This window comes from Plectropomus leopardus, chromosome 22 (assembly GCF_008729295.1).
Source record: "Plectropomus leopardus isolate mb chromosome 22, YSFRI_Pleo_2.0, whole genome shotgun sequence".
In the NCBI taxonomy this organism is placed as follows: Eukaryota; Metazoa; Chordata; class Actinopteri; order Perciformes; family Serranidae; genus Plectropomus; species Plectropomus leopardus.
Genome location: NC_056484.1, coordinates 14,280,078 through 14,305,938, shown reverse-complemented (window position 1 = coordinate 14,305,938; position 25,861 = coordinate 14,280,078). Strand labels below are relative to the sequence as shown.

The 25,861-nt window shown below is 39.8% G+C and overlaps 1 protein-coding gene across 3 annotated transcripts in view; it reads left to right on the top strand.

Annotated features, from left to right (window-relative positions):
• Positions 1 to 25,861, top strand: part of LOC121961116 (lymphoid-restricted membrane protein) — a 48,716-nt gene that overhangs the window by 19,129 nt on the left and 3,726 nt on the right. Inside the window, exons 18-37 of one of the 3 annotated variants that reach the window (XM_042510982.1) lie at positions 2,108 to 2,219; positions 3,200 to 3,443; positions 5,484 to 5,530; positions 8,498 to 8,597; positions 9,680 to 9,857; positions 10,828 to 10,915; positions 15,036 to 15,082; positions 15,257 to 15,345; positions 15,484 to 15,677; positions 16,718 to 16,802; positions 17,009 to 17,063; positions 17,173 to 17,200; positions 18,246 to 18,386; positions 18,765 to 18,899; positions 19,060 to 19,207; positions 20,799 to 20,839; positions 20,967 to 21,035; positions 21,600 to 21,658; positions 21,919 to 22,017; positions 24,134 to 24,262. In XM_042510982.1, the coding sequence (XP_042366916.1) occupies positions 2,108 to 2,219; positions 3,200 to 3,443; positions 5,484 to 5,530; positions 8,498 to 8,597; positions 9,680 to 9,857; positions 10,828 to 10,915; positions 15,036 to 15,082; positions 15,257 to 15,345; positions 15,484 to 15,677; positions 16,718 to 16,802; positions 17,009 to 17,063; positions 17,173 to 17,200; positions 18,246 to 18,386; positions 18,765 to 18,899; positions 19,060 to 19,207; positions 20,799 to 20,839; positions 20,967 to 21,035; positions 21,600 to 21,658; positions 21,919 to 22,017; positions 24,134 to 24,262 (2,088 nt within the window). The remainder of the gene's footprint in view (positions 1 to 2,107; positions 2,220 to 3,199; positions 3,444 to 5,483; positions 5,531 to 8,497; positions 8,598 to 9,679; positions 9,858 to 10,827; positions 10,916 to 15,035; positions 15,083 to 15,256; positions 15,346 to 15,483; positions 15,678 to 16,717; positions 16,803 to 17,008; positions 17,064 to 17,172; positions 17,201 to 18,245; positions 18,387 to 18,764; positions 18,900 to 19,059; positions 19,208 to 20,798; positions 20,840 to 20,966; positions 21,036 to 21,599; positions 21,659 to 21,918; positions 22,018 to 24,133; positions 24,263 to 25,861) is intronic. The other 2 variants (XM_042510983.1, XM_042510984.1) reach the window with 2 other exon arrangements.

Sequence of the window (25,861 nt, the reverse complement as noted above, 5' to 3'; positions counted from 1 at the left end):
TGTAGGCAGAGCTATTTTCTGGGTAAGGAGGGTAATAGTGACGCTCATGAACAAGGCATTAGTTAGTAACCTGGAAGCTGATTAAATCTATCTGTGTAATCACTAACTAAAAAGCAGTATAGGTATAATAAGCTATCATGCTTAGCCTAGCTGACCTTTCATGTTGATACAAGCCTTTAGCTACCTCTGAAAGCTTGTTAGGGTGGCTGTTGAGCCTCCAGGATCTTAAATGCCCCGTGGTCCTGAGTAAATTAATATAAATAAGTTACTGGGTAGAGCTAAAAATAATTTTATGGACCAATTAAGTTATTTCTGCCATTAGGGTAGATGTGTTGAACTTAATAAAACTACATAAACAACACCAGACTCTACTTAAAAGAATACTTGACCCCAAGATGACCACATGTATATCAATTACTCAAGAAAACGTTTTTCATATGGCTGTACCAGAATTATGTCAGTTGAATCGGATTTGGCATTTCAATACTAATCTTCGACTGTGGGTTCCTTTTTGTCCATATACAGTTTGAGAGATAACACATTAAGTTGCTGTGAGCTGTAAATTCATCACTTTGAAGCAGAAGGCGGAGGATAATATGATCTCAGAGCCTGACTGGTTAAAGGTTCGTTTCCTCCGGGCAGCTGTCTCCTGGGTCTGGGTACACAGCTGCCTGCATATTAGAGCAGCATTAAAGCATAGAGCGCTCACTCTGCTGCTACATCTGGGGACTTAAATGTCTTTAGAGGTACACCTCACTTTGACAAAAATATAAATAGGTAAACAACTGCTCAAGTTGAAGAATCTCAGTCAATGGAGGGGTTGCTGTCTGAAGATTTAAATCTTCAGATTTCAGGTCCAGTGCCAGTGTTTTTTTACATGCCTCCATGGTGAATGAAAAAATCTAACTATGGAGAAGATTCTTGATGAGTTGAAGGAGACTGTATTACACAACAGCAAAACTATATCAAAACATCTGTTCACAAACTCTCACACGACTTGTTCAGTCTAATCCAAGCCTCATGTATCATATGCTCAGTACCTCCAAAACACATGCTTTTGTGCTAAAACCTTAGTAGTTAAAACTGAATTGGAAATGAAACGTATCTATTCTTTCTTCAAAGCCAGACTCCATTGACAAAAACACTTATTTTACCTCGTTAATCACAGCAGCTGCTGGTGGTGCGCTACATGTCTTTGATTTTGTTCACATTCTTTGAAAAAGTATTCTTCACAAATTCAACATAACACAGGTTGAGTAACTGATATACAAGTGATCATTTGGGCATAAAGTATTCCTGTGATCTCCAGTGCTTTGTCTCAGTTGGCCAGTCAGTTGTACTGAGTGGGGGAAAGACTTGTCAGTCATCGTGGCCTCAGTGACCCCAGAGGGCCCGCCTCACTAGGTCTGGGTCTACGCCAATTCTGGACTTCACTCAGACTCTGTGATGGGTTTGCCTTTGGCCGGGTGTGTGTGTGTTTGTATGTGTGTTCATGGAGACGGCCATCCCCTTCAGATATATAACAGAGCCAGAGTGGAACAGCATGAGACCAGAGAAGGAGAACTGGTCAGGCTGTCCATCTTGGATTTACTGGTGCTTAGTTGCCAGGGTGAACCCAGGAACTTTAATACTGTTCGGGAGAAAAGGAAACTGAAGAGGGCTCATTGTAGGTGTAGCTCTACCTCCTGCTCTGGAGTGTTTGGGCTGATACAGACTGGTCAAAGTAAGAGTGGACTAGAGGACAGTGCTGGGAACAAGGTTTGGGTATAGGACACATTTTAGGTTCTGTGTAGTCTGAGATTAGAGGGTCAGGCCTGGGACTGGATCTGCAAAACCGTGAAGTAAAGGAACCAATACTGGGCCAGTCGGAGAACTGGCGCTGGTCACCCTGGGCAACAGAATGGGACACTGCATGGGCCTGCGGATTGGGTACAGTATGTCCACTGTACTGTCTTCTAGGATCTCTGTGCAATGTGCATGGGTTTTTGTAGCGCTCTGTACAGTTAAGATTGATTTGATAATCTGGCATCTCTCCCAAATTTCTCTTGAAAAACTAATAATCCCTCAGCTGTTTTTAAATAACAAGATTTTGTATCGTTACACGCAGGGTGCAGGAGCAGGAGAACCAGAAGCGGCAGCTGTGTGAGGAGCTGGAGCAGTTAAAGACACCTCAAGACAGCAGAGAGGCCTCATGCCAGACACCTGCACCAGAGGAAGAGGTCAGAGAGGATGTACGGGCTGGATCACAGGGCTCCAGTTTATAAACCTATGTTTAATAAACAGCAGCTTGTTTCCTCTTTTGACAGAATAATATTATCATCTCAATCTTGAGTCACTGTGCATTGTTATTATAATATTCAATGAAATTTACACCGTCTGGGAAGTGAGCATCATATTGTCATATTGGGTTTGGAATACATCCAACTTCAACAATTTACATGTGTGTGTTTTTGTAGTTGCATTCAGTTTCCATAATAGAAGGATATTGGAGCGTTTGCTTGGAGAGCACTGACAGAGCCCATACTGTGTTCAGACAGATGGAGTATCTGGTAGAGGAGAGTTGAGAGCGAGTTGGCGGCTCAAGTGGACATGTGCACCCACACACACGCAGAATCAGATGCGACCACACACCTACGCACTGCTCCTCATACAAAATGCACCGCCACACATGCTTGAACATTTCCATTGTTGCAGCACCATTGTTTTTACTGCAAAACACAAGTAGATAGATTTGCATACAGTAAACAAGTTTTGCTTTTATAGATAATGCAGTTCTGACTCTGAAGTCATTTATTCTGTATAGCTCTTGATCAGGAAAGAACCACTACAGGAAAGTACAGTATAAAAAATAAGATATATAAATGATAAGCTCTGTTTTTGAAAGCTTTGTTAGTAAGTCGTCCTTGCTGTAATTTTTCTTTCTGCACATTTTTTCCCCCCAGAAAACACTTGTCAGTGTGTCCAGTACATTTCTCACACTGGTGCCTGTTGGAATAGTTTGGCTTTTTTTTGCAGCTGTGCTATTTTCAGCTAAAGTGACAGTTAGCACTAAACTTTGGCCTCACCACCTCCAGTCCTGCTTTTGCCAAAGTGGGATTTGTTACTATCAGGCTTTGGCAGGTTTTTGAGTATTTCATCTTACGCTTTTTTTTATTGAGACCTTGTCTTTGCCTAAATGTTCTTTTATTGTTTGTTTTAGACTGGAGATGACTTGGACTGGGATGAGGAGTTCGCCCTTCAAGACTTCCTGAAAAACGAGTTAGCAGAGAGGAATTGCAGAGAACAAGGCGGTCGAACGGACAGAGGAGAAGAGGAGGAAGGGGAGGAGAAGTGGACAGTGGTGGACACAGCTGGAGAGGGAGAAGTGAGGGACACATCCACTCCTCAGTCTGCAATCTCTAGGGAGGCCCAGCTTGGGCATGGTGCAGCAGGAGAGGGTCAAGGTGAGTGGGAACACAAAGATGGACAACCAACATCTCAACAGTTTATCTGCTAAGCAACTTAATATTACAGGTCTGCTGTAGCTGTATTTGTTTCGAATTATTTTTTGACAGATTAAATCTCAGTCCTTGAGATTTTTCATGAAAATTTGGCTCAAATCTTTTACATAGAAGTCAGTCGACGGGCTGCTGGAGGTAGACGAGAAAGTCATAGTTTATAAGTTACATTGCAACCTTTTAACCTATCGTCAAATGTTAATACTAGTAAGAAGTTACTTACATAACCTTTAAAGATGTATATTGCAGGATTCCCACAGTCATGGAAATCCTGAAAAAGTCATGGAATTATTGAGATCATTGAAGGTTTTGGAAGAGTCATGGAATATTGTTGAGTGTAATGAAATTCATTGTTACAGTAATCTTCTGTGGATAAGCCTTCACGTAATGAAATACAGCAGCAAATGTAATGTAAAGTACTTCTAATGCGCTGATGTGTGACAAGGTTTTGTTGACAGTTTGGTAGGTTTCTACATTTTCTCCCCTCATTTTGATAATTATTAACAATAAATGTATAGTAAGAAACCAAAGTATATCCTAAATGTTCACAATTTACATAGTTTTCAACTAGCCTATATACTTGTACAACATAACAGAATTTATGAAATTCAGTTATGGCGTTTGGTTTTGGTGTGCCACTCCAACATTTTGATAAGCCCAAGTTGGTAACCTCTATGATAAATTCCTGGAGGCACCACTGCCCCAACGTCCTCTCAATCTGACCACTGACTTCTCCAGGATCATGCCACTCTTCCCTTGTTATTGTGGAGTCAGGACCCTCTAGCGACCCTATACATTTTCCCAGCCCTGACATTGTTATTAAGGATGATGAATCTACCTTGAGCCTTTAAAATCCAACATAATTAGCCTAGAGCTAACTCATAAAGCCAAACCAAATAGGGCTCAATATAGTCTAATATTTGTATAGCCCTGTTCTGACCCCAACTCACCCTGTTCCTACTCCTAGATCCACCTGACTAGAAATAATCCTTGAAGCTGACCTCATGTAACAAGAATGTGAACTAATACATCATATCTCTTCTTCATGCATGAGAATATTAACCAACGTAATTTTATCCACATTCCTAGCTCTAGATTATATATGCCTACATTGAACATACTTGGCTCTTGCTAACCCACAGCTAATGTTAGTCATAAAAATGCACATCACACAGCAATATTTTAGATATTGAAGTCGTTCTTACCCTTTTAAATCCATATTGTGAAGCCAAAAAGCCCAGTTTTTAGTCTCAGCAATACTAGTTTAACCTTTTGAATTTAGGTTCAGTCAAATGTCCAGCTGGTGCATCAATTTGCAGGTGTCTTAAAAAGTGCTTCACAGGATAAAGTCTGTACATGAAAATGGTTTAGATACTAAGTTATTGTCTTTGTGTGTTGGTTTGTGTGCGTGTGAGAGAGTGAAAGAGTGTGTGGATTATCCCCCTGTAATCCATGGGAGTCACAGGGCACTCAGCCACCCTTGAAGCACCAGTACAGTACACACACTCACTCACTGTGAGGATACACACTCTGAGGCCCTTGGCGGTAGACCCCTGCCTTCTATGGTTTGTTGTGGCCCTGGTCTTATAAAGGTTGTGAGTGTGTGTGTCTACACAGGATGTGAAAGCCTCTCTTCCTCAAGATCCTTGTATGGCCAGGTGTTCGACCGGTCCGAGGATACGAAGTGAGCTCAGTAATCCCCCATTCCTCAGCCTGCATGAGCAGCTGGCAGGCAGAGCAAAAGAAAACAAGAGTGTGAATGTGGTCATTAATGCTACCTTAGCCATGCATGGTATTTTAACCTCTTAGCCCCTCCCTCAACTCAATGTCTTGCATAATAGACAGTCTGACCTTTTATGGTTAAAGGTGGGGTTGCTTTGGGATGGCTGTTAACCCCTGTAGATGAATTAGACAAGCATTTTGGTTTTTAATGAACAGCTTTTTTGTTTAGTTTAATTTTCTCCTCTTCCTTTGTGTCTCTTACAGACTCTGCAGCCTGCACAGAGCCAGAGGTTAACCATCTAGCTTTGCAGGTAAATTAATTTCTCAAGTGTTTCCTGCCATAACATAATTCTGCAAGATGCTCACCACAATGTTTGGGATTGCGCCTGGATGTGTCCTCTGTGCACAGTCCTTTAACTATGTATTTTCCTCAATATTATGCTAAATATTTTCTTACAGTTGCATAAATAAGATAACTACTTGACAGTAGTTCAATAATTGTGGGCAAGTGAGTTGGATATTGCTAACCAAAGTTGTGTAACTGTTTCAAGGAGAGAACTACTCATCTTTATCCTGGCATCAAGATTTTAGTAATACAGATAAACTAGTAACTTCCTAATGTCTTTCAGTCTCTAGAAGCATCATGCACAAATTAATTTTCAGTGCTTTACATGCGATTATCGAACGATAGCACCGGTTTTGATGTTGCTGAAACCCACATGCCTGTGGCTTGGTGCTGCAATTTCAGCAAAGTGTTAAAAATCATCCTTGATTCAGATAATGCTTTCTTTAATTTCTACAAACAGTTTGGTGTCTCCTTGATATTAAAAATTAACATCAGCAAAAAGAATCAAAGATTTCAACTACTGGAGTCTGACACTGAGCACAAGAGCTGGACTGCACTGTTAAGAGTGTAAAATTATTGAGGAAGATGTGAAACCTTAACAAAATAACAGCACTGTAGAGATTACACAGTGTTGTGCTCAAGACCACCTTAAATGAGACAAAGTCATGAAAAAGACAAGACCAGTGCAAGACCCACACCGAATGACACACGATAAAATGGGGAACATGGAAACCACAGCCACTTCTCACATTTATCTGAAACATCCACATTCTACAGTAGACCTGAGAGTCAAAACACGACATTTCAGAAAACGCTTCAACATTTCACAGACGTAACATTTCACACAGCGTTACCTCATTTATGAAATGTTGTGTTTTATAAAATGTTGTGTTTTGAGAAACATCATGTGTGAAATGATGTTGTGTTTTGTGAAACGCTGTTTTGTGAAATTGTGGCATTTGTAAAATGTAAAATGTTTTGACACTCAGGGCCACAGAAACATTCCCATAAAAACACCCAAATTTTTCAATAGCTATTTTCTGTCTTAGTGTGTATAAGTGTACCAGTAGAAATGTTTTGATAAAATAGTCAGAGGGCATTGCAGAAGTGTTCTGTACAAGCAAACAAATACAAATACTAAGGAGCTGAAATCAACTTTATTCATCACTCCTTTTTTTGGACAGGCAATTAAGTGATGTCCCTGTAATTGTTTACTGAACGGTCTTTAAATAAAATCCTGACTCCTTTTGTTCTGAGATAAGACCAAATAAAAATGCGTGAGTCCAAAATGAGTCCAAAAACTTCAATCTTCAAAAAGTTGTCTTGAGATCAAGACCCATCTCGAGTACTACAACACTGAGCTTTTAGATAAGAACAAGTGACTGTCCGTTTGCTGGTTTGAACTTTCACACCTGCTCGGAAAATGAGGGTCAATTACGTCTGCACCCTGAAACAACTACTGCCAAGGTGCTTTTGAGCAGGACACTAAGGCTCAGCCTGTGCAGAGCCAACAATAGATAACTGTAGTTGTACTGTGCAGCTGCCAGGTGTGTGACAGTTACACAACAATGTGCTAGGAGGAAGCATGACAGTACCAAAACAGATTTGGTGCTCAGCTTACCTTGGTTTAAGATATTTTTTTCATCATTTTTTCCTTTGGCAAACAGATCTTTGCTGTTTTGGGGAATGTAATGATATACTTCCTTTTGCAGTGGTGGGAAGGAAGTAGGAAGATTTTCAAGTTATGATAGACAACTTCAAGGGGGATTAGAGACATCTGTTCATGTTTGGCTGTTATATATATTTTAACCCATTGACCACAAAATCTCTATATGTAATATTACAGAAAAACCTTTTAGGCTGCTGCTAAATTTTTGGTAATTCTACTTTTGCGTGAGATCTAGTCTGAAACAGCAGATGAGTTATTTAATCCAGTGCACATTTAGTGCGCCTCACTTTTATCACGCTTTTGTTGTCACACTTAAACGGTAATGCAGTCACAATCTGGGACTCTTTTCAAACTCTTCCTGGTGCTCAAGACATATTACATTTCAACCCTCAGTTTCAGTCGTCAGATACAGGAATGTCCTTGAACACACCTTCATCAAGGGGGTATTTAAACAGTGACTGTCCCTGCTGTAGACATATCTGAAGTCTTAAGTGCCTTTTATTGTGTTATACATGATATATTCTGTCCCTCTATTCTTCCACACTCTAAGCTTCTGAATGCTATCTCTTTCCTCTCCTCTTCCTGACATTTGCCTACCAAATAACTCTTCACATATCATTATTCACAGCTCTGCTCACAGACAGCAGTCTGCATTCTCACGCTGAAGCTGCTTCCTTATATAGAATGACAGAGATGAAACTTTCAGGTCACACTGTGGTAAAAGGGAAAAGGACTTGCTGTTATTGGCAAAAGAAGGGATTTTGTACCCGCATTTTAAGAAAATCTATTCTGCAACACGTACTTGCTATGCAGCCATGATTTCAGTGTCTCTTTACACTTTCTGATCTTGGATGTTATGCCTTCTGCTCTCTTGCAGCCCTCAATGCTTAATTAATTTCATGCCTGTAAGGTCTTTCAAACTAATTTAAACACTGCATCATAGCTGCAGTAAGTACAAAAGTGATGTTTGCCTTTGAATTCCTGTGAAGATGACAGTAATTGGGGGTCTTTCCAGCAATCCATCACTGATGGAGCAGATGCTTTGTGCTGTCTGTCAGCCGCTAGATTCTGTTGAGTCCTTATGCAATTTCTTCTCATCTGACAAAGGTTTGTTTCTGTTGACTGATTGTGGGCCTGCTGTTTGGTGCATGCTTAGTGTGTGTTGCGTATTTGATCTTTTCACCCCTTTTCTTTTTTTAATATTTATCATTGTGTGTGTGCGTGCCCATGTGTGTGCATGTGTGCATGTGTGTGTGTTTTCAGGAGGAGGCAGCAGTGCCACTGAGCGCCCACTCACAGGCTGTCAGCATTACACACCCAGAGGCGGATGCTCTCCCTGATCTGTCCCACTCAGAGAACAACAGTAAGCCCCCCCTTCTGTTTCTCACACACTGTTTGTTTCACTTTCTTCTTCCCCCTGTCAGCCAGGCGTGCAACTGTGTGCATTTACAACTTAACCAAAGAGTGAGTCATTTCCTGACTCACTTGTTTGTTTAGGGGAGAGAAGATTTAACCAAATCTTGTAAGATGAAGGTCAAACTCTTCCAAATACCACAGTATCAACATCATTTTTATTGTTTTAGTCGTTTTTGGGAATCCAGAATGCCGTGACTGCTTTGTAAAATCATGTACTAATTGTTGAAGCAGTTTGCATGTAGTGAATAGTTTGTTTTATTTTCCTTTTCCCACAGAGAAAGAAATGTTCTAGTTGTTAAAAAAGGTGTTAAAATAATTTTTCACTACATTAAATATTTAATCTCAATGAAAAGGTAATACATAGATCAGGGCAGCTTAAAGTTTTGATGACTGAGTGCCAATTGACAGAGCCAGCATATGATTGAAGGCTGCTTGGGAAAAGTACAGTTGCCAACCATAATCATTAACTTAACAACACTAGCACTAGACCGAGCATAAATAGGGCCGCAAACAAACTGATTGAATTGCATAATATAAGCTGATAGCAAAATGTCTGCAATTTGGCAATATTTTAATCTGGAAAGTTGCACCAGTAAATAGGTAATGCGTATAGTCCGCAAGACTTTATTTTTGAGGATTGGCACTAGTGTTGCCAATTTCATCACCAGAAATCTTATAAAGCATTTGAAGACCCATCACATATTTTTCATGTTTTAGAAAGCCATACAACATTTTTCAAAGCATACTCTTTACTGGGCAGTAAAGCTCAGATATCGGAATTGGTGCGGAGAAAGAAAAATATGAATCAAAACATCTTTAAATGTACACCATTTATACATAAGTCACACTGATGTTTTCTGGTTCTGTCAAAATGTGCTCTCAGGAAAAAAAGAAGAGTAAAGAGAAAACAGAAGTTAAATAAATATAGAGAAGAGTAAATTTCAACAGCTGGTTACTCAGTAACCTGTAATCCTGGAGTGTACTGATTAATACACATTGGTAATACTTCACACTGATTTGTCTTCACAGATGCAGAGGGTCTTAAGACTGCAGAGTCGCCCTCCTGTGGCCCAGACCAAAATCTGAGTAACTCACCAGAACAGGAGCAAACGGTCATACGTAATAATACCCCTCCCACAGAAGCCCAGATGGTTCCTCCCGATTGCACATCACCTGAAACAGATGAGACCATTACCCAGACTGAGAGGTGAGTGAAGAAATAATTATTGTATTTGACAGACGGGGTACATAATCAGAATACTAGGCTGCCTTTCTCCTTATGGAAATTCCAAAATATACAAAACAATAGCATATTACCAAACTAGCTTACTCCAGGCACTTCACAAGAATGTAAAAATAAAGGCAATTTAGAGAAAGGGAGGGATCACACAGGGCAGTGAATTTTTTTCCAATGTGGCACAGCAGGTCTTTCTCACTGTGCCCTCTGAATCATTCTTATTTCCCATGACACATCTGACTAAAATATCTGATTAACAAAACAGGATTTCCCAAAACAAAGAATGCATTAAAGGAGAACAAAAAAAATAAGTGAATGTGACTCAGCACACATGATGCATCAGCTGGTGACAGAGCTGTTTAATGAGAACTACCTAATAAGATGTAGAAAAGTAAAAAGAGCCTGCACAGGCCCAAGCTGGGAAGCAATGTTCTCTATTTTTGTGTCCTTGATAAGTTTATGCTCCTCATCACACCTACATGTACTGTATCAACAGACACACCTGTTTAGTTGGTGTTTGTTTTTTGCAAACCCTGCTTAGGGGGCACAAACCCGAAGCTACCACACAGTCTCATCCTGCATCCTGACTCATTTTCATAGCAGTATAAACTATCCCTGCTAGATTTTAAGTTGCTAGGTGTTATCAATACCCACAGTAGTCAGCATTTCAGAGTTTCGTCATTTCCCTATGACCTGGCCCACATTTGCTAATCAAATGGGTGTTTTCCCCACAGTGGGCGGAGTGTGTAGCATAATTAGTATCTCTGCAGCCATGCTTTGCATAGGCACAGTCCGCCTACAAAGAGAGTCGAAGGCTGTTCCTCATCTCTGTTACTATTTCATACTGTAACAGCTGTGTCTTATTGTATATTTCTAATGTGTAAATCAAGAATAATAGAAATGGATAGTGCTTGACCTTTGACCTTTCACTTGTGGTCAGCATCCAGCCAACCAGTGAGGACCACAGAGGAGAAGAGGAGAAAGACGGCGAGGCGGATTTGAGCGCAGGAGCCATGAGTCGTACTAAGGTTAGTAGCACAGGGGAAGTGTTCTAATGCATGAGGGAATACAACTTCCTCTATTCTCCTTAGCACCAGGTCCTCATTGCTTCCCCTTCCTCTTTTTGACCTCTTTTTCTATCTGAAGCTGCATGTGTTTCCTTGCTGAGTGAGAGTAGGTGTGTTTTTAGATGTGGGGGGTTCGGCGGGCAGGGCAGGGACTGGCCCTACTTCAGAAAGCCTGAGAGGGAGTCTTTGCCCTGGGCAAGGAGGAGAGGAGAGAGATCAAATTAAGGGAAAGATCAGAGAATCAGGTGGCCATCTTTCTGCTTACTGCTCCAGGCGGAGTGGCTGCGGCTTCCCTGAACTCTGTTGCCAAAGGAGGCAAGTACTAAATACTTAATAAGGCTTACGAAGCTGTCAAATATGTGTCATTATTGCTAACTATAATCATCAAGTTGAAATACCTCAGATTTGCTAACAGCTAGGCATAGCATGTCACAAAGACAGAAAGAGAAGATGTCATTTAAAATAAGGCTGAAATAGGATGATGTCATAAACAAGTATTTTTTGGTATTGATTTGGTTCTAATCAGCTGATTGACATGTTTGTTTAAATGTTAGAAAAATTGCATGAAGGATTAAACATAATTGCGGTTTTCCTGTGCGCAACTTTAGAATTTTCATTGAGTTTACCACTTCAAACAAAGAAAACAAAGATATTATATTCCAGTTTAGTGCTGTCCAAAAATACATATTGATACTGAAGAGCTGAAACAGTTTAATTACACAATTTATTTTCTTTCTTTTTTTTATATTATTTTTATGGGCTTTTTTGTTCTTTATTGATAGGACAGATTGAGCTAAAAGGGGGAGAGAGGGGATGACATGCAGCAAAAGACTGAGGCTAGAATCAAACCCACGGCTGCTGCGGTGAGGATGTAGCCTCTGTACATGGGGTGCCAGCTCTACTGAGCTATTAGGTGCCCCCACTACACATTTCTGCAGTACTGATACACTAACACCAGCTGCACCTTCCTCGCTTTCCCCTATACCCCATTTCCACCAAAGTAGCTCTACTTTCTGAAATGGTTAATTAATGACCCTCGTAACTTTGTTGCTATCCAGAGCAGTGCTTCCCAACTAGTCCAGTCACAGGGTCCAGATTTCTCCTTAGTCATTAGTGCATGGTCTGCACATTATAAATTACCACATATGCAAAATGTAAACAACACTTTTGCTTAGAACACAAAGAAATAAAACATATTGCAAGAATACGCAGACGTCCCTTCAAAATAAAAACGCTGTGCCTCAAAATTAAGTGTTTTTTTTTTAAAACTTGACATATTCACAAGTCACTTGCTGTCCATTCAAATTGAAGTGGGGACCCACCTTTGGACCGTGACCCACCAGTTGTTAACCACTGATCTAGAGGACCGTTGTAATCAAGGATGTGTCAACACCACAGGGTGTTGCACAGTGAACAATGGAAGTAAACAGAAAACTGGGGATTACACTGATTTCCTTTCAACTTTTGTTCTGTTATTACAGACATTTTCTTTTCCCTAAAAAAAACAAGCCTGGGCCAACTATTTAGACCACTGCACACTCTTTTTTTCTGTTTATTTCTCACTTGACTTCTCAGTTGTTGCCCTCTCCATCCTCTCTTTCCAATCTCTAGAATGCGATACAGCCATTGATGTCGATATAGTTTGCAGTTCAGGTTCAAGGAGAACCTGCAATTTTTTGGTTTCCGCTGGGAGCCAACTTTTCAGGCTCTGGACCAAGTAATTTTTTTGTCAAAATGCTCTGAACGGTTCAAGATTAGGTGCAAAAACCAGAACAGAACTGGTTTCATTTTGGTGCAAAAGGGGTGATGATATTGATAATATTTACAACAGTCATTCTTCTGTTCTCTGCTGCTAACCAAGGAGCCGTGTTATAGCCTTGTTATATTTACCTTTTAAGAAAACAATTAAATCTATGCCTGGAAACGGTATTGAATATCTATATGACATATAAGGTAGAATAATATCAAACTGTTTACATATGAGAAGCTGAAAGAAGAAATGTTTGACATTTTTGCTTGATAAATGACCTACACGGTTAATTAATTATCAAAATTAAATGTCTTTACAACCTATTATATAAATGCCGAAGAATAAAAAGATGACCATGATGTTCAGAGGCCCATTAACAAAGGACGCAAGGGATCATCATGGTATCCTCTGTCTCTTCGGACCAATTAGTGTTTACAATGATTTGCTTTGATGTTGCTCCATACAATAAGATTTCTTCATGGTAATTATGTCCGGCCTCTTGTGGATGGGCTCGTGTTAATTTCATGTTAGAGCCAAGTTGTGTTGTGATGCTGTTGCACCACAGTCTGGTTTGCATCCTGCTGAGGGATCGATCAGAGTGGTTTATTTGGTCTGCTACCTGCAGGTGCCTGCTCGACTGCCTCCCTGCTGAGAGATGGGCGGGGAGCCAAGGGAGGCAGGCTTTGACACTGAACATCAATAAAATGTAGTTTTACACACATGGAAGCCTGTTAAAGAAAGGTTTTCAGCCAAATTGATTTTTTTTAATGATTTAAGAGTCTAGTTGTAATCCTCTAGCAAAGAGAAGGAGGTGAGGTTAATATAATCATTTGGATATATTCAAATACTAGTTTTACTCGTAAATGGAAGATATTTTCACAGGACTTGTCCTCATATTTATGTTGGGTATAGGCAGTAGGGCTGGGCAATATACCTATATATCATATAAATATGGTGATATGATACTAGATATCGTCTAAGATTGTGGATATCTTAATAACGTTAGTGTTTTAAAGGCAGCTTTACAGTAAAGTGATGTAATTTCTGAACTTACCAGACTTTTATTTGATCTATTATTTGATTTTAACTGCCTAGGTGTTATATCTACATTGCTGATGTTTATTTAACAAAAATATCATTGTGTGAATATTGTGTGAAAACACCAGTTATCAACCCTAAATTATTGTTTCCATACAGATATTAAGGTATTTGGCCAAAAATATTGTGATTTTTGATTTTCTCCATATCACTCAGCTCTAGTAGGCAGTATAGACCATATGAATTACTTTTTATCACAGCATTATCTCACTATGTATATTTAAATCTTTAATAATATTTAACAGATGGCATAAATTTGTTTGTCCAAGTAAAGGAAATGAAGTGAAATGAGTCAAAACAGTGACAAATAACACTCAACATAAATAACAGAATTAAGTTTTTCTTAAATGTCAATAAATAACTGGTAGTAGCAGGATTATAGTAAATTGTGAAGTTATTGCACAATGTAAAGTGCATGTGCTTAAATCAGTGTTCAGCAGCCGTGTGTCGGCGTGTATCTGTGTGTGTGTGTGTGTGTGTGCACATGTTGTGAAGGTTGGTGGAGTGCATTTGTTGTCTGCAATACCATAGCTAAGATGAGACATGACTGTGCAAGTTCAAAAAACCAAAGTTGAAATCACTGCATTATTTAGCAAAGATTTTTTTGAGGGGGATTGCATCATTTCAACTTTCGCTATGAATCTTTTGAAAGAATGATCAGATGAATAAGCAGTGAGTTGGGTAGCAGCGGCCACTTTTATTTGGCTGACGCTTTCTTTGGATGTAAAATGACATTTAAGTCTCCTCAGATTTTGTATTCAGTGTAACTGTTGGACAGCTCTCTCCTATTTTGAGCTGTGACAGAACGGATATTATGCACACTCATTACACAATATCCCATTGCATTGCTCTGAGTGCTCACCTTGCTCCATTGTGCGTGTGTGTTCACACTACTGTGTATGCACGCAGTCCGCCTCCACTACTTAGCACTGTGCCAGTGTTAACGTGTTCTCTGAGCACCCCTCTCAGCAACACACACTCACACTCTCAGAGCTGCAGGGCTCTCCATGAAGCAACACATTATATAAGGAATCAGTCCAATCTTTCTCTGCGACTCACTGTAGAGCTTAGATAGCGTTTAACTGCCATGGGACAGGTACGCTACATGTGTGAATGTATGTGTGTCTTTTAATCATTGACTGTTTTCTTGTAATGTGGGGCAGAAAAATGTGCTGCAAGGCCACCTGTCTTTTTCTCACCCCCTCCCTCCTTCTCCACTTTTGTCCATCTCAGAGCGTGAGCCGGGACCAGTCGGCAGACAGATCCGCAGCGGAGGACAGGTGAGTGATTCACTGTCACTAACTTTTAGCTCAGGAAACTCTAGATTTTAGGGATTTCTGCTAATGGAGAACTTTTTCTCTTTCCATTTTTTTTAGAGACATCAAGGTTTAGATGACTCTTTTTGCAAATGCTATAGTACTGTGTAAAAGTGCACTGTATGTGTATTGTTTCAGCACTTGTCTGTTACCTGTGTTGGTCGAAGAGGAGGAGAGTGTGCAGGACAGTACAGCAGAGGTGCCAACAGTAGCCGCCAGCATGGAAGGTAGGAAGAAAAAACTCAAATTTATGTATACGAAGGAGGCAAAGCAAGAACTTGATATTCCTAAGCGGAGTGTTTGTTCACGCCTTCTAAACATCTACGTGTAACTTTGACCACCCACTCAACAACTCCTCCATCCAGGGACAGACCGGCTCACCAACAGCGGAGTGACCACCCTCTCTGACAGCAGCTCTCCTCAGTCAGGATCGTCTGTCACACATGCCAGCCAGTCAGGGAGCGGCATGGGCAGCATGACTTCTGACCCCAGCCAATCGGAGGATAGTGCAGCCAAAAAGGACTCCCTCCCCCTCTGTGGCAAAAATAAGAGGGAACTGGTAAGACCTGCTCTGCTCCCACTTTCTTTTTAACTTGACTGTTTGATTAGTAATTCCACATTTAGTGATGACAAGGATTTATTTAAAGTCAGTTGCTCGACTACTGTTGGAGTTGACCACTGCTTTTACACAAATCAGGATCATTACTAAGTTTTTGCCATTTTATTCATTTTCATTTCTTTATAAAGAAGCAGTAAGATTTTATAGCAAACTGAGCCATTTTTATATCTACTACCAGATGCTATATGTAGTTCAGAACAGAATTTGTAGCATGTGATATGTGATACAAACAATAAATTATATTTTACAGTTGACACAAGGGCTGCATGATATACAGAAAACAAAATCATGTAATTATTGCGATGCATATTGCAATATGAGTTGTGATTTAAGTGGGACTGGTCATTTTGAAAAATCTATGTGATCTTTATAGGCAGCTTCCCTTTCTTACTTAATGCAATTTTTGGGTCAGAGCAGCATATTGCACTTATCCATATTGCCATTTTGATAATATTTCAATTAATTGTGCACCCTTAGTTGTCACTGAGTGTCAATAGCTATCAGTTTTATTACATTCTAAGCTTGAGCTTAGCTTTAAACAGCCTCAGAGCAGATTTGTTAAAAGACCAGGATCATGTTGAACAGAGCGTTATCAAGATAACATTTCTTTGTTAGTGATGTGATTGTGCCATCAGTATCTCCATGTGACCTCAAGAGAAATGCTGTCTTTCCAGCTATGTGAGTGTGTGTGTATGGAAAAGAGGAGAGGAAGTGCGAGTGGCTGGTTTCATTTTGGCTCCACTCAGGATCAGATCATTCAGAATCAAGAGCCAGCGACACTGCCAGCTGCTTTGAATCTTCATGTTTCACCTTTATTATGTAAAAACCATTGAAGGAGAAGTGAGAGCAGAGGGGGAGCAAGTGAAGGGAGCAATATGGATGTTGATGGCAATGTGAGCATGGAGGGATCAGGGTTAAAAAGAGATCAGGAGGGGGAGAACGATCAGAGAGAAGCTGTAACGTTTGTCCGGACCCTGCAGGAGCTGTCCCGTGGCATGGAGGCCATCGAGGAGCACAAGGTTCAGGAGGACCAAAGTGAGACAAGTGCAGTCACTGAGAAGGAATGTATGTGAGATATATTTTTTTTAGACTGTTATATACTAGATATTGTTTAGAGCCTAATATTTACCATCTGTCTTTTGATACCAAATGTAATTAAATGTTTAAATAATGCTTTTACATTTAATTTTTGAAAATCTAAGTCATAATTACATCATTTGATCAGGTATTTGTCATGCCATGATTCACCTGCTCATTATTTCCCTTGCTAGCTGAGATGTCACTAATCTCAGACACCAGTGGCACCTGTGCAGAGGAAAAGAACAGGTAAGAGGGCAAATTATCAAAGTAACATAACACTTCAATCTATGACCATCCATGTGTGCATATAATAATAATAATAAGACTTGTCTCATTGTTGTGTCTTTGTCTGCAGCCTGTCACCTAACGACAAGGAGATTGAGGTATGTGTACCATAAGATCTTGGAGACACTGTTTTACTATAAATATTACACTCTGGGATTATGTGTGTTTAAAAGTAGATTTGGAAAGCCACATATGAGTCTGAATCATTGTCTTAATGAACTTTTATTCAGCGGTCTGAAAGCATGAATTCTCAGTTCAAATACAAAGTTGTGTAATTCTTATCTTACATAGCCTTATCTGCACATCCATCAGTTTTGTAGGCCAACCTAGAAGTTAGCTCAGCAAGGTAATCATCACAATTGAAAACCACTTTATAGCCACTTACATTAGGATATAAATACACTGCAGTGGCATGACTTCATCATCACCACCACTACGAGGCTGTGATGCCATGTTTGGCGTGAAGACGCTCTGTTGTCTCATAAAGCCACTTGTCGGCAACCGCCTCTTTTAAGACGCACCAAAGCTTCAAAATTCACAAGTTGGGTATTTACAGATGTATCTTGTGTTGCAGAAGAGAATAATAAAGTTGTCTTTTTTTAAATTATTTATTGTGTTTTTATAACACAAATCAAAGAAACCTCTTTACACATGCACACATATGAAGGATGATAACAAAAATAGGGCATGGCATAATTTAAATCAAAAAAAGGAAAAAAATGAGGGATTAAGTATAAAAGAGAAAATAATTACAAACAAAAATAATAAATAATTTAAAAAAATTAAAAGAGGGATGTTTTTTTTAAAGAAGGGTGATGGATGAATCTTAAGTCTTGTCAGAAGATTTGATATAATTGAAGTGATCTATAAAAGGTTGCCAAATTTTGTAAAATGATTTGCATGCCACAAGGCTGACAAATGATACCATGATGCGGTCCACACTGTTTTTTACCATCCTCAAATCTGTAACTCTTAGAACCACCATCAAAGGATAATAATGCTGTCTTTGATAGGGGAAACTTTCATCTTAATCAAACATGGAAACTTTAGAAATGGTCATCTCGTCTGCTTATTGGCAGGATATAATGCTACATACAGTATGTGTCCAGCAGTGAGTGCCAAGTATCTGTTTCATGTTTTCAGGCGGAGTTCCAGCGTCTGGCATTGGGTTTCAAGTGCGACATGTTCACCCTGGAGAAGAGACTCCGGCTGGAGGAGAGGTCACGTGACCTGGCTGAGGAGAATGTCCGCAGGGAGGTATCCAGCTGCCAAGGCTTACTGCAGGTCAGTGAACATATACAGTATGTGTGTGACTGTCAAGCTTTCTGTGGATGTAGTATTTGCTTTGCACTATTACCAAAAACAAAAGAAATTTATTTTGCAAAGTGTCATTTTTGTGCATTTTCAGTCTCTTCACTTGTAGATGGTTACCTGTTGAAAATTTTAGGTGCTTCTGGGCGGCTCCTATTTTTTATACAATAATGTGCTCTGCACACCTTTGAGAGTACAGCTATGGTACATGTGTGAGTTTAGTAATAACTGTGATTGATGCTAATGGTGCTGGCTTTTACAGATAGGTACAAAGTTGATCTGATTGCTTTCACCGATAAGATATTCTTATTTTTGGCTGTTGCAAATAAATGACCTGCTCTCTCCTTCCAGGCCCTGACTCCTCTGTGTGAGGACGACAATCAGTCCATGGAGATCATCCAGAGGCTCCAGAAGAACCTTGACATCCTCATCCAGTCCATGACCAGAGTGTCCAGTCGCTCTGAGATGCTAGGAGCTATTCACCAGGTGAGTAATAATTCATAAATGTGTGTTTTTGTTGCCAACATTTTTTTGTTGTCATTTTGCAGTTTGATTATTTATTCCTGTACCAACAACAAAACAAATTGTATTGTCTTGTGAATTTAATTCTGATGCTTTAATGGAGCTTTGTGTTTTTGGATTTCAGGAGAGTCGTATTGGCAAAGCTGTGGAGGTGATGATCCAGCATGTGGAAAACCTGAGGAGAATGTACACCAAGGAGCACGCCGAGCTGCTGGAGCTGAGGGAGGCACTCATGCAGAACGAGAGGTCATTTGGATCACAAACTGAAAGAGGTAGGGAATGGTTACAGAATGGTTACATGCTATCAAGATGCAACACACTCTTGGACTCCACTACGTTTTAAGACTGGGGCAGCTGTGGCTCAGGAGGTAGTGTGAATGTGTGAATGGGGTGAATGGGATGAATGGTACCTGTAATGCAAAGCATAGTTGTCAAGTGGTCGTTAGGACTAGAAAAGCTCTAAACTTTTTACCATTTAATTACTCATGTTACTACACAGCTACTATTTTTTGACGTTCAGTATCTTAACTTGTTTATCTCCTGGCATTTTAAACCCCTAAATACTCATCTTTTTTTTGTTTTTTAATCAAATAATTACACATTGAGCAGTTTTTTCCATGAAAATAAAATAAAATAAAATTAAAATAGTTTAGATGTAACTACACCTTTGCTCAATTTAGTATGCACAGACTTATGAGTACACAAATAAGTACCTGCTTCTAAACCCACCCACACCTCAGCCACCTTTGACTCTGCCCATCAAACACACAAACCTGTGAGTAAACTGCTCATAATGTGTTGCTAATTTTATTTAAACCTTGTTCCTGATTGCTCACTCTAAAAAGTTGAAGTGAAAGTAAAAATGAGCTCGCAAAATACTGACATATAGCAATACCTGGCTTCTCCTTGGATACCTCTCATGTCGCTGTGGCATTATGGAAAGTTCCAAACTGCAAGATGACAAAATTGGTTCCTTAGATTTGTGAGGTATGAACCTCTGGCTGTCTGAATCTGTGTTTTTGAGGCTGTTATTGGTATACTTCAGTTCCAAGGAGAAAATGCTCAGCAATGACGATGACTACTAATTTCACTCATGATACAATCTCAGAACCGCTCGCCTATCATCTGATGATGATGCAGCCTGTGGGGATGAAGGCCGAAATTTCAGGCTGATCCGGCGTAGAAACCGATGTCTGAACCAAGACTTGCTCTTCGTTTAATTTTGGCTAATCTCTATAAAAAGATATGACTGCAGATAAATTTTTAAAAAGCTAATTTAAAGCTTACTCATTGTCTGTAACAGGCAATGGGTTCCGAGATTGCATTTCGACAAAATGCATTCCAGCAAGCCAGATGGTCTGTTTATCTCCCACTCAAACGTAATACTACTCAGACTGCAGATAGACTACGAGTGGAAAACAGACTACTTCTGATACCAAGATCTTGTCTTGTCCCCTACAGATTCTGCATACATATGCGCAATGATAGGTATCTTGTAACATTTTAAAAACACCATATAGACATGAAAACCTGATGTGCTCGTAGTAAGCAACTATTGGAATATCCACTGTCATAATTTTCTTGTAGAACTGAAAGACTTGGGAATGACATTAAGACTCTTTAGACACACCAGACATTGCAATGAAAAATTGATAGATATTTGAATGCAGGTTTAGATTTTTTTGTTGCTCTGAATAGTGTTGAACCTTCATATAACACTTTCTGGCTCAATGTAGTGACAAGCCCATATCATCTAACTGTACATGTGTGTTTATAGAAAAGAGGTATATGTGTGTATACTATAAGCTCAGTGATGATGCACACAAACCACATATTAGATAACTACAATGTTCCTCTTTTCAGATGACTTCCGTGGCAAGAAGCAGACAACACAGTACTACAAGGTCAGCTGCAGTTAGATTACATATGATCACTATTTTCCTTTACTGGGGACTAATGTTTGCTTAATGTGCTCATATTGTGCAACAATGTTTAGAATTTTTTTTTTTCTTTCCTTTGTACCCCCAACAGTCATCAACCCGGCGGGTCAGCATAGCAGCGATCCCCCGCTCTGGTGGAGGCAACATGCACTTTGACATGGTGAGGATGATGCTGCCACTGCTTTTGTCCAATAAGAGTCATGGAGCATGTCCTTTGGTTTTGATACAATGAGCCACTGGGCTTTTTGCACTTTTAATACAACACAGTGAATCCAAAGCATGCTTCACTAGAAAGCTTCCTGCTTGCAAGAGAGCAGATTGATCCCTAAGGTTGATGTAAAGTTAAAAAAAAAATAATCACAAAATATACTTTTAGAACTGCATTGGCTGCTCCCACCATAATTAGACATCTACTTGTAAACTGCATAAATAAAAGTTGTTGTCTTGATCCCACTATTTCCCCTCTTTCTTAGGATTGCTTTCAGTGCAACCTACAAACAGTGTGGGTCAAAGCATGAAAATTGTTCGATGGTGGTTTAACTACAAATGTAAAGTCAAAACAAACCAAAATCAAACCAAAATGAACCTCAATGCACGTATTAAGTGTCAGACATGTTTTGGTGTGATGGAATATGGATTCAGGTTTAAAATGTTTGTTGTTGCATAAAGGAGTATTTTTGTCTAGATGAATCATGACTCAGATTGTTCTATTTTTCCACCACAGTCCAAAACACAAGACTGCTCAGATGCTGAAGCAGAGAGACTGACCAGGCGATCCCCATGGTAGGTATTTGTATGTGTGTGTTAATATGTGGGATTGAAATATGTAGAGGGACATTAAATGGGATTTAGAGGAGGAAAGAGTTTGTTTAAATGTAAAGTAAGACGACTGTTTAAATGACTCTACCTTTAAAACACACCAGCATTGTTCCTGGTGTGCAGGAAGTGACTGGTTTTCTTTCTCAAGCCTCCAAAGCTTGCTGCTCCATGACATGAGGGTTGTTGTTGTTGTTATGCCCCTATGTGATAACAATGGTTTCCAGGAATGTGGCAGGGAAGAGCAGTGCGCGCCCCCCACTAAAGCGCTTTGTTAGCTCTGCGGCCTGGGTTGACACTGAAGAGCCCTCTCTCATGATGAAGGGGTAAGACATGCCAAGAAGAAGGGAAGACGCTAAAATGTAGTCGAATTTTGAAACAGGCAAACTGCGCAGTTCTCAGCTAGGGTGACCAGATGTCCTGAAACATGCTGGATGGTTCCAAATCCATTATGCCCAAATCCAGAATCCTGTCCTGTTTGTTCCAAAAAATTAATCAGTTATAGTAATAGTAAGAGTAACAATAATATTTTTCTGCCCTGCTGCGAGGAGACGGACAGCAGTGCTGAGGTCACTACAACTTTACTCACCACTCAGCGCAAGTGCACAAGCTCCGTGAGCAAAAAGGTAATGTGGCTTATTTATGAATGAAGCCTAATCTATGCAAAAGATGTGCAGACGAAAATAAACAGTCAACTGAATACAGGTCATTCAGGTTACTGACCCACAGGCTGCACTTCAACAGCAAACACTGGACTCTTAAAAGGCGAGAGACATTCCCTTGAGACAGCGAGATGGCCAACAAGATTGAAGGAGGGTTTGTCATTTTATACTTTATTTTGTAAAATAAATAAATAAGTTATAATGGCTAGTAAAATAAAAAGCTCAAAGAACAGCTTTTATGCAGGTATTTTTAAAAATAACTTAAAAGAAGCGTCCTTAAAGTATGCACTGTGCAGCTGAATTATCTGGAAAAACAAATTTATCAGATCGAGACTCGGTTTCAGCATCAGCAGATACTCAGTATTAAATGACCCGGATCGAATTATGAGGCAAGAAATGTGTTTGGAGCATACCTAGATGGTCTACATGAATAAGTAGATCAACAGTTTTGTAAACACAGCCAGGACACTTCTTCAGAGCAACTCCAACTCCCCTGTCCAAAATTTTACCCTTCTCATCTGGTCACTCTAGCGTCAACACTATTCACCTGAGGGTTATTTGAACCCGGCTACAACATGAAATCGGAGTGAATAAATATTTGGGCCACGCTACATAAGCTACCTACATGCCAACTTAAGTGATGACATTTACGCAGTGTGCCAGTTTCATTCAGTGACTACATACTAGCATCGAGGTTAGAAGAAGGATATCATGCTGGCTGCGTCTCACACATTTTTTCACAGTGGCCCCAGATGCATAAAGACGGTGACTTAATGGTATGACATCATTACCATTGGTGCAACAGAGAAGAATACTGGGATGTTTCAGTCCATTTATTTTAGTTTTGGTCAAGTTTACATTTCTTCAAATCACTTTGCAGTGGATTTTGTGAAGAAATTATTTTTTACAAATAAAACTTCACAGGGTAAACGGTTATGAGGTTATGATCAACTCTTGCCTTTCCTAGCAACTATGCAAAAAAAAGTCTTAAGAACAACAAATTTTTGGGAGTGTGAAACGACTGACAGAGCAGTGTTAAATAATGCAGCACTAATATGAAAAAAAATTGCAGTTAAATAACAAATGTGAAACTTTCAAAGAAAACACTTAGTTGCTGATATCTCTAACAAAGAGGGTGAAGCCTAGACGGCTGAAAACAAAGTCCAAACTACATGTAATCTTTTGTAACATGAAAGAATCAGTGGTGATGACGTAAACCACTCAGCAGCCATCCTTCATGCATCTGGTCCGCCCTCGCATGGGGAAGTGTTTATCAGAAGCAGACATACTTTTGTGACATTTTCCAAATCTTGCACATTTTTCTTTTGTGTCTTTGTAAAGTAAAGTAACAGGTTGGGTGGACTTTTTCTCTGTCTTTTTTTTCATTTTTATTGGCATCATGTTGCTTTCAAATGTTTGGATGAGGAGAATCGAATTATCTCTATTTTATGAGCTAATCCAAAATGGAAGCTTCTGTGATATGAATGAAGCACTTTTATTGCTCTCCAAATATCTGAAAGGTTGTGAAATTGCTTTGTGGGTTGATGATGTAATATTTGAGCATGGAAATTGAACTGCTGGGCATGCATATGTTATATTGCAAGGATCTCTAAAAATGTATCTTTGTGTACAGCAGGAGAGCATCTGTTAGCTGCATATGCATGAAATGTGCATGAGTGCATGTGCACATACAGAATCAGTGTGGTTATAAGCCATGCTCGTATTTGAATGTGCAACTGAAGAGTGTGTTTGTGAATGCCTGACCCACGCGTGCCCACAGGACGGCCTACGACAACACCGACTGCCAGTCGGAGGACGAGCAGAAGGAGGAGCCGAAGGCAGAGAGGAGGAGGTCCAGTCTCAGTGAGCTGGGCAGCAAACTCACCTCCCTCATTCTGCCCCTCAAGACGTTAGTCCAACTAAACCCGCACCACTAGCCTACTGCAGCACCACTTTCTGCCAGAACATCTAAGAGGCTAGCTGCATAATGGAAGAGTTCATCATTTAGTTGCGTTGAGGTTCCAGTACCTGCAAACACAACATTTTCTGCTGTCAGAAATCATCTGTGACATATCAGATATTTTTTTACTTGATCTCTGTTATTTGATATTAAAGGGAACAGTTCACCCCAAAATCAAAAACTCATATTCTTCCTCTTACTGGTGTAGTGCTATTTGTCAATCTAGACTGAATTAATCTCAATTGATAAATAGCACAACAGTTATTGAATGATGTGTGGAGTGTTGGAGATATCTGCTGTAGAGATGTCACCAATATGTCTCTTCAATATATTGGAACTAGATTGTACTCAGCTTGTGGTGCTCAAAGCACCAAAAAGATGCATTTGGAAAACTCAACAATTTCTCTTCCAAGAAATAATGGCGCAGTTACTCAAGATAATCAACAGACTTTGTTGTGAGCAGTTTCTACAACTTTCGTTCTACCAAACTAAACCCGCCTACTGTATCATTGTGCAGAAGGAAACATTAATCTACTTGAGACTCTCGTGCTCATGACAGGGCGAGATATGTAATTATTTTTGGAGTCCACCTTGGTTGAGCTGTAACATTAGCTGACTCCAGGTCAGCTAATAGAAAATTCACACTTCTGTGCAGTGATAAAGTTGGCAGATATTAAAATAGTTCCTCCATGTAGCTGCTCACAACGAGGTCTGTGGATCATCTTGAGTAACCGGGTCATGATTTCTAGAAAGAGACATTGCTGTTGAGTTTTTCAAATGTATCTTTTTGACGCTTTGAGCTCCACAAGCTTAGTGTCATCTAGTTCCATTATACTAGACAGAAGTAGTAGTTAAGAGGAAAATTATGTCTTTGATTTTGTTGTGGACTGTGCCTTGAAAAAATTTCTGTGGCGTGTGGAGATTACACATCCATCAATGTGTCCAGGTTTTCATTTACCACCATAGTTGGTCTCTGATGGTTCTGCCAATACCTTTTCAGCAATTGTTACCATCACTGCTCTTGCTAACCACTTAGTCCCACTAATAGCAAGCAGGAAAATGATTTATCATCCAGTGTGAGATCATCATTTGTGTTACAAAAATTAACAAAGCTGCATAAAGTTGTGAGTATATGGAACCTCCTAAGTGATGAAACTCTTTCATTACATGGGTCTGTGCTGGACTAGCTTCCTCTTTGCTCAAGGGGCTCAGCAGCTTTTAATCATGTTAACAGAGCGTTTTTACTGGAGTGTCCTGAAATGATCGACTTCCTTCAGCTGTTAACTGTCTTGAGATCAGTGTATGTCAGTGTGACAAGTGTTTTAAAAGCTTTGTGATTTGTGTCTCATGCATGGATCTCAAGTTCTGATTTGCAGCTAACTGATAACTAATTCATCTTTACCCGGCTTGGTCTTGTGTGTCGTTTACTAACATGTTCTGCCTCCTTAATTTTATGTGCCACTACACTTTGACCATATTCTTTATTTACGTGGGGCAACTGAGTATTTTGTGCAAGCTGATCATGTTGTTCTGAACTGTCCTCTCCTC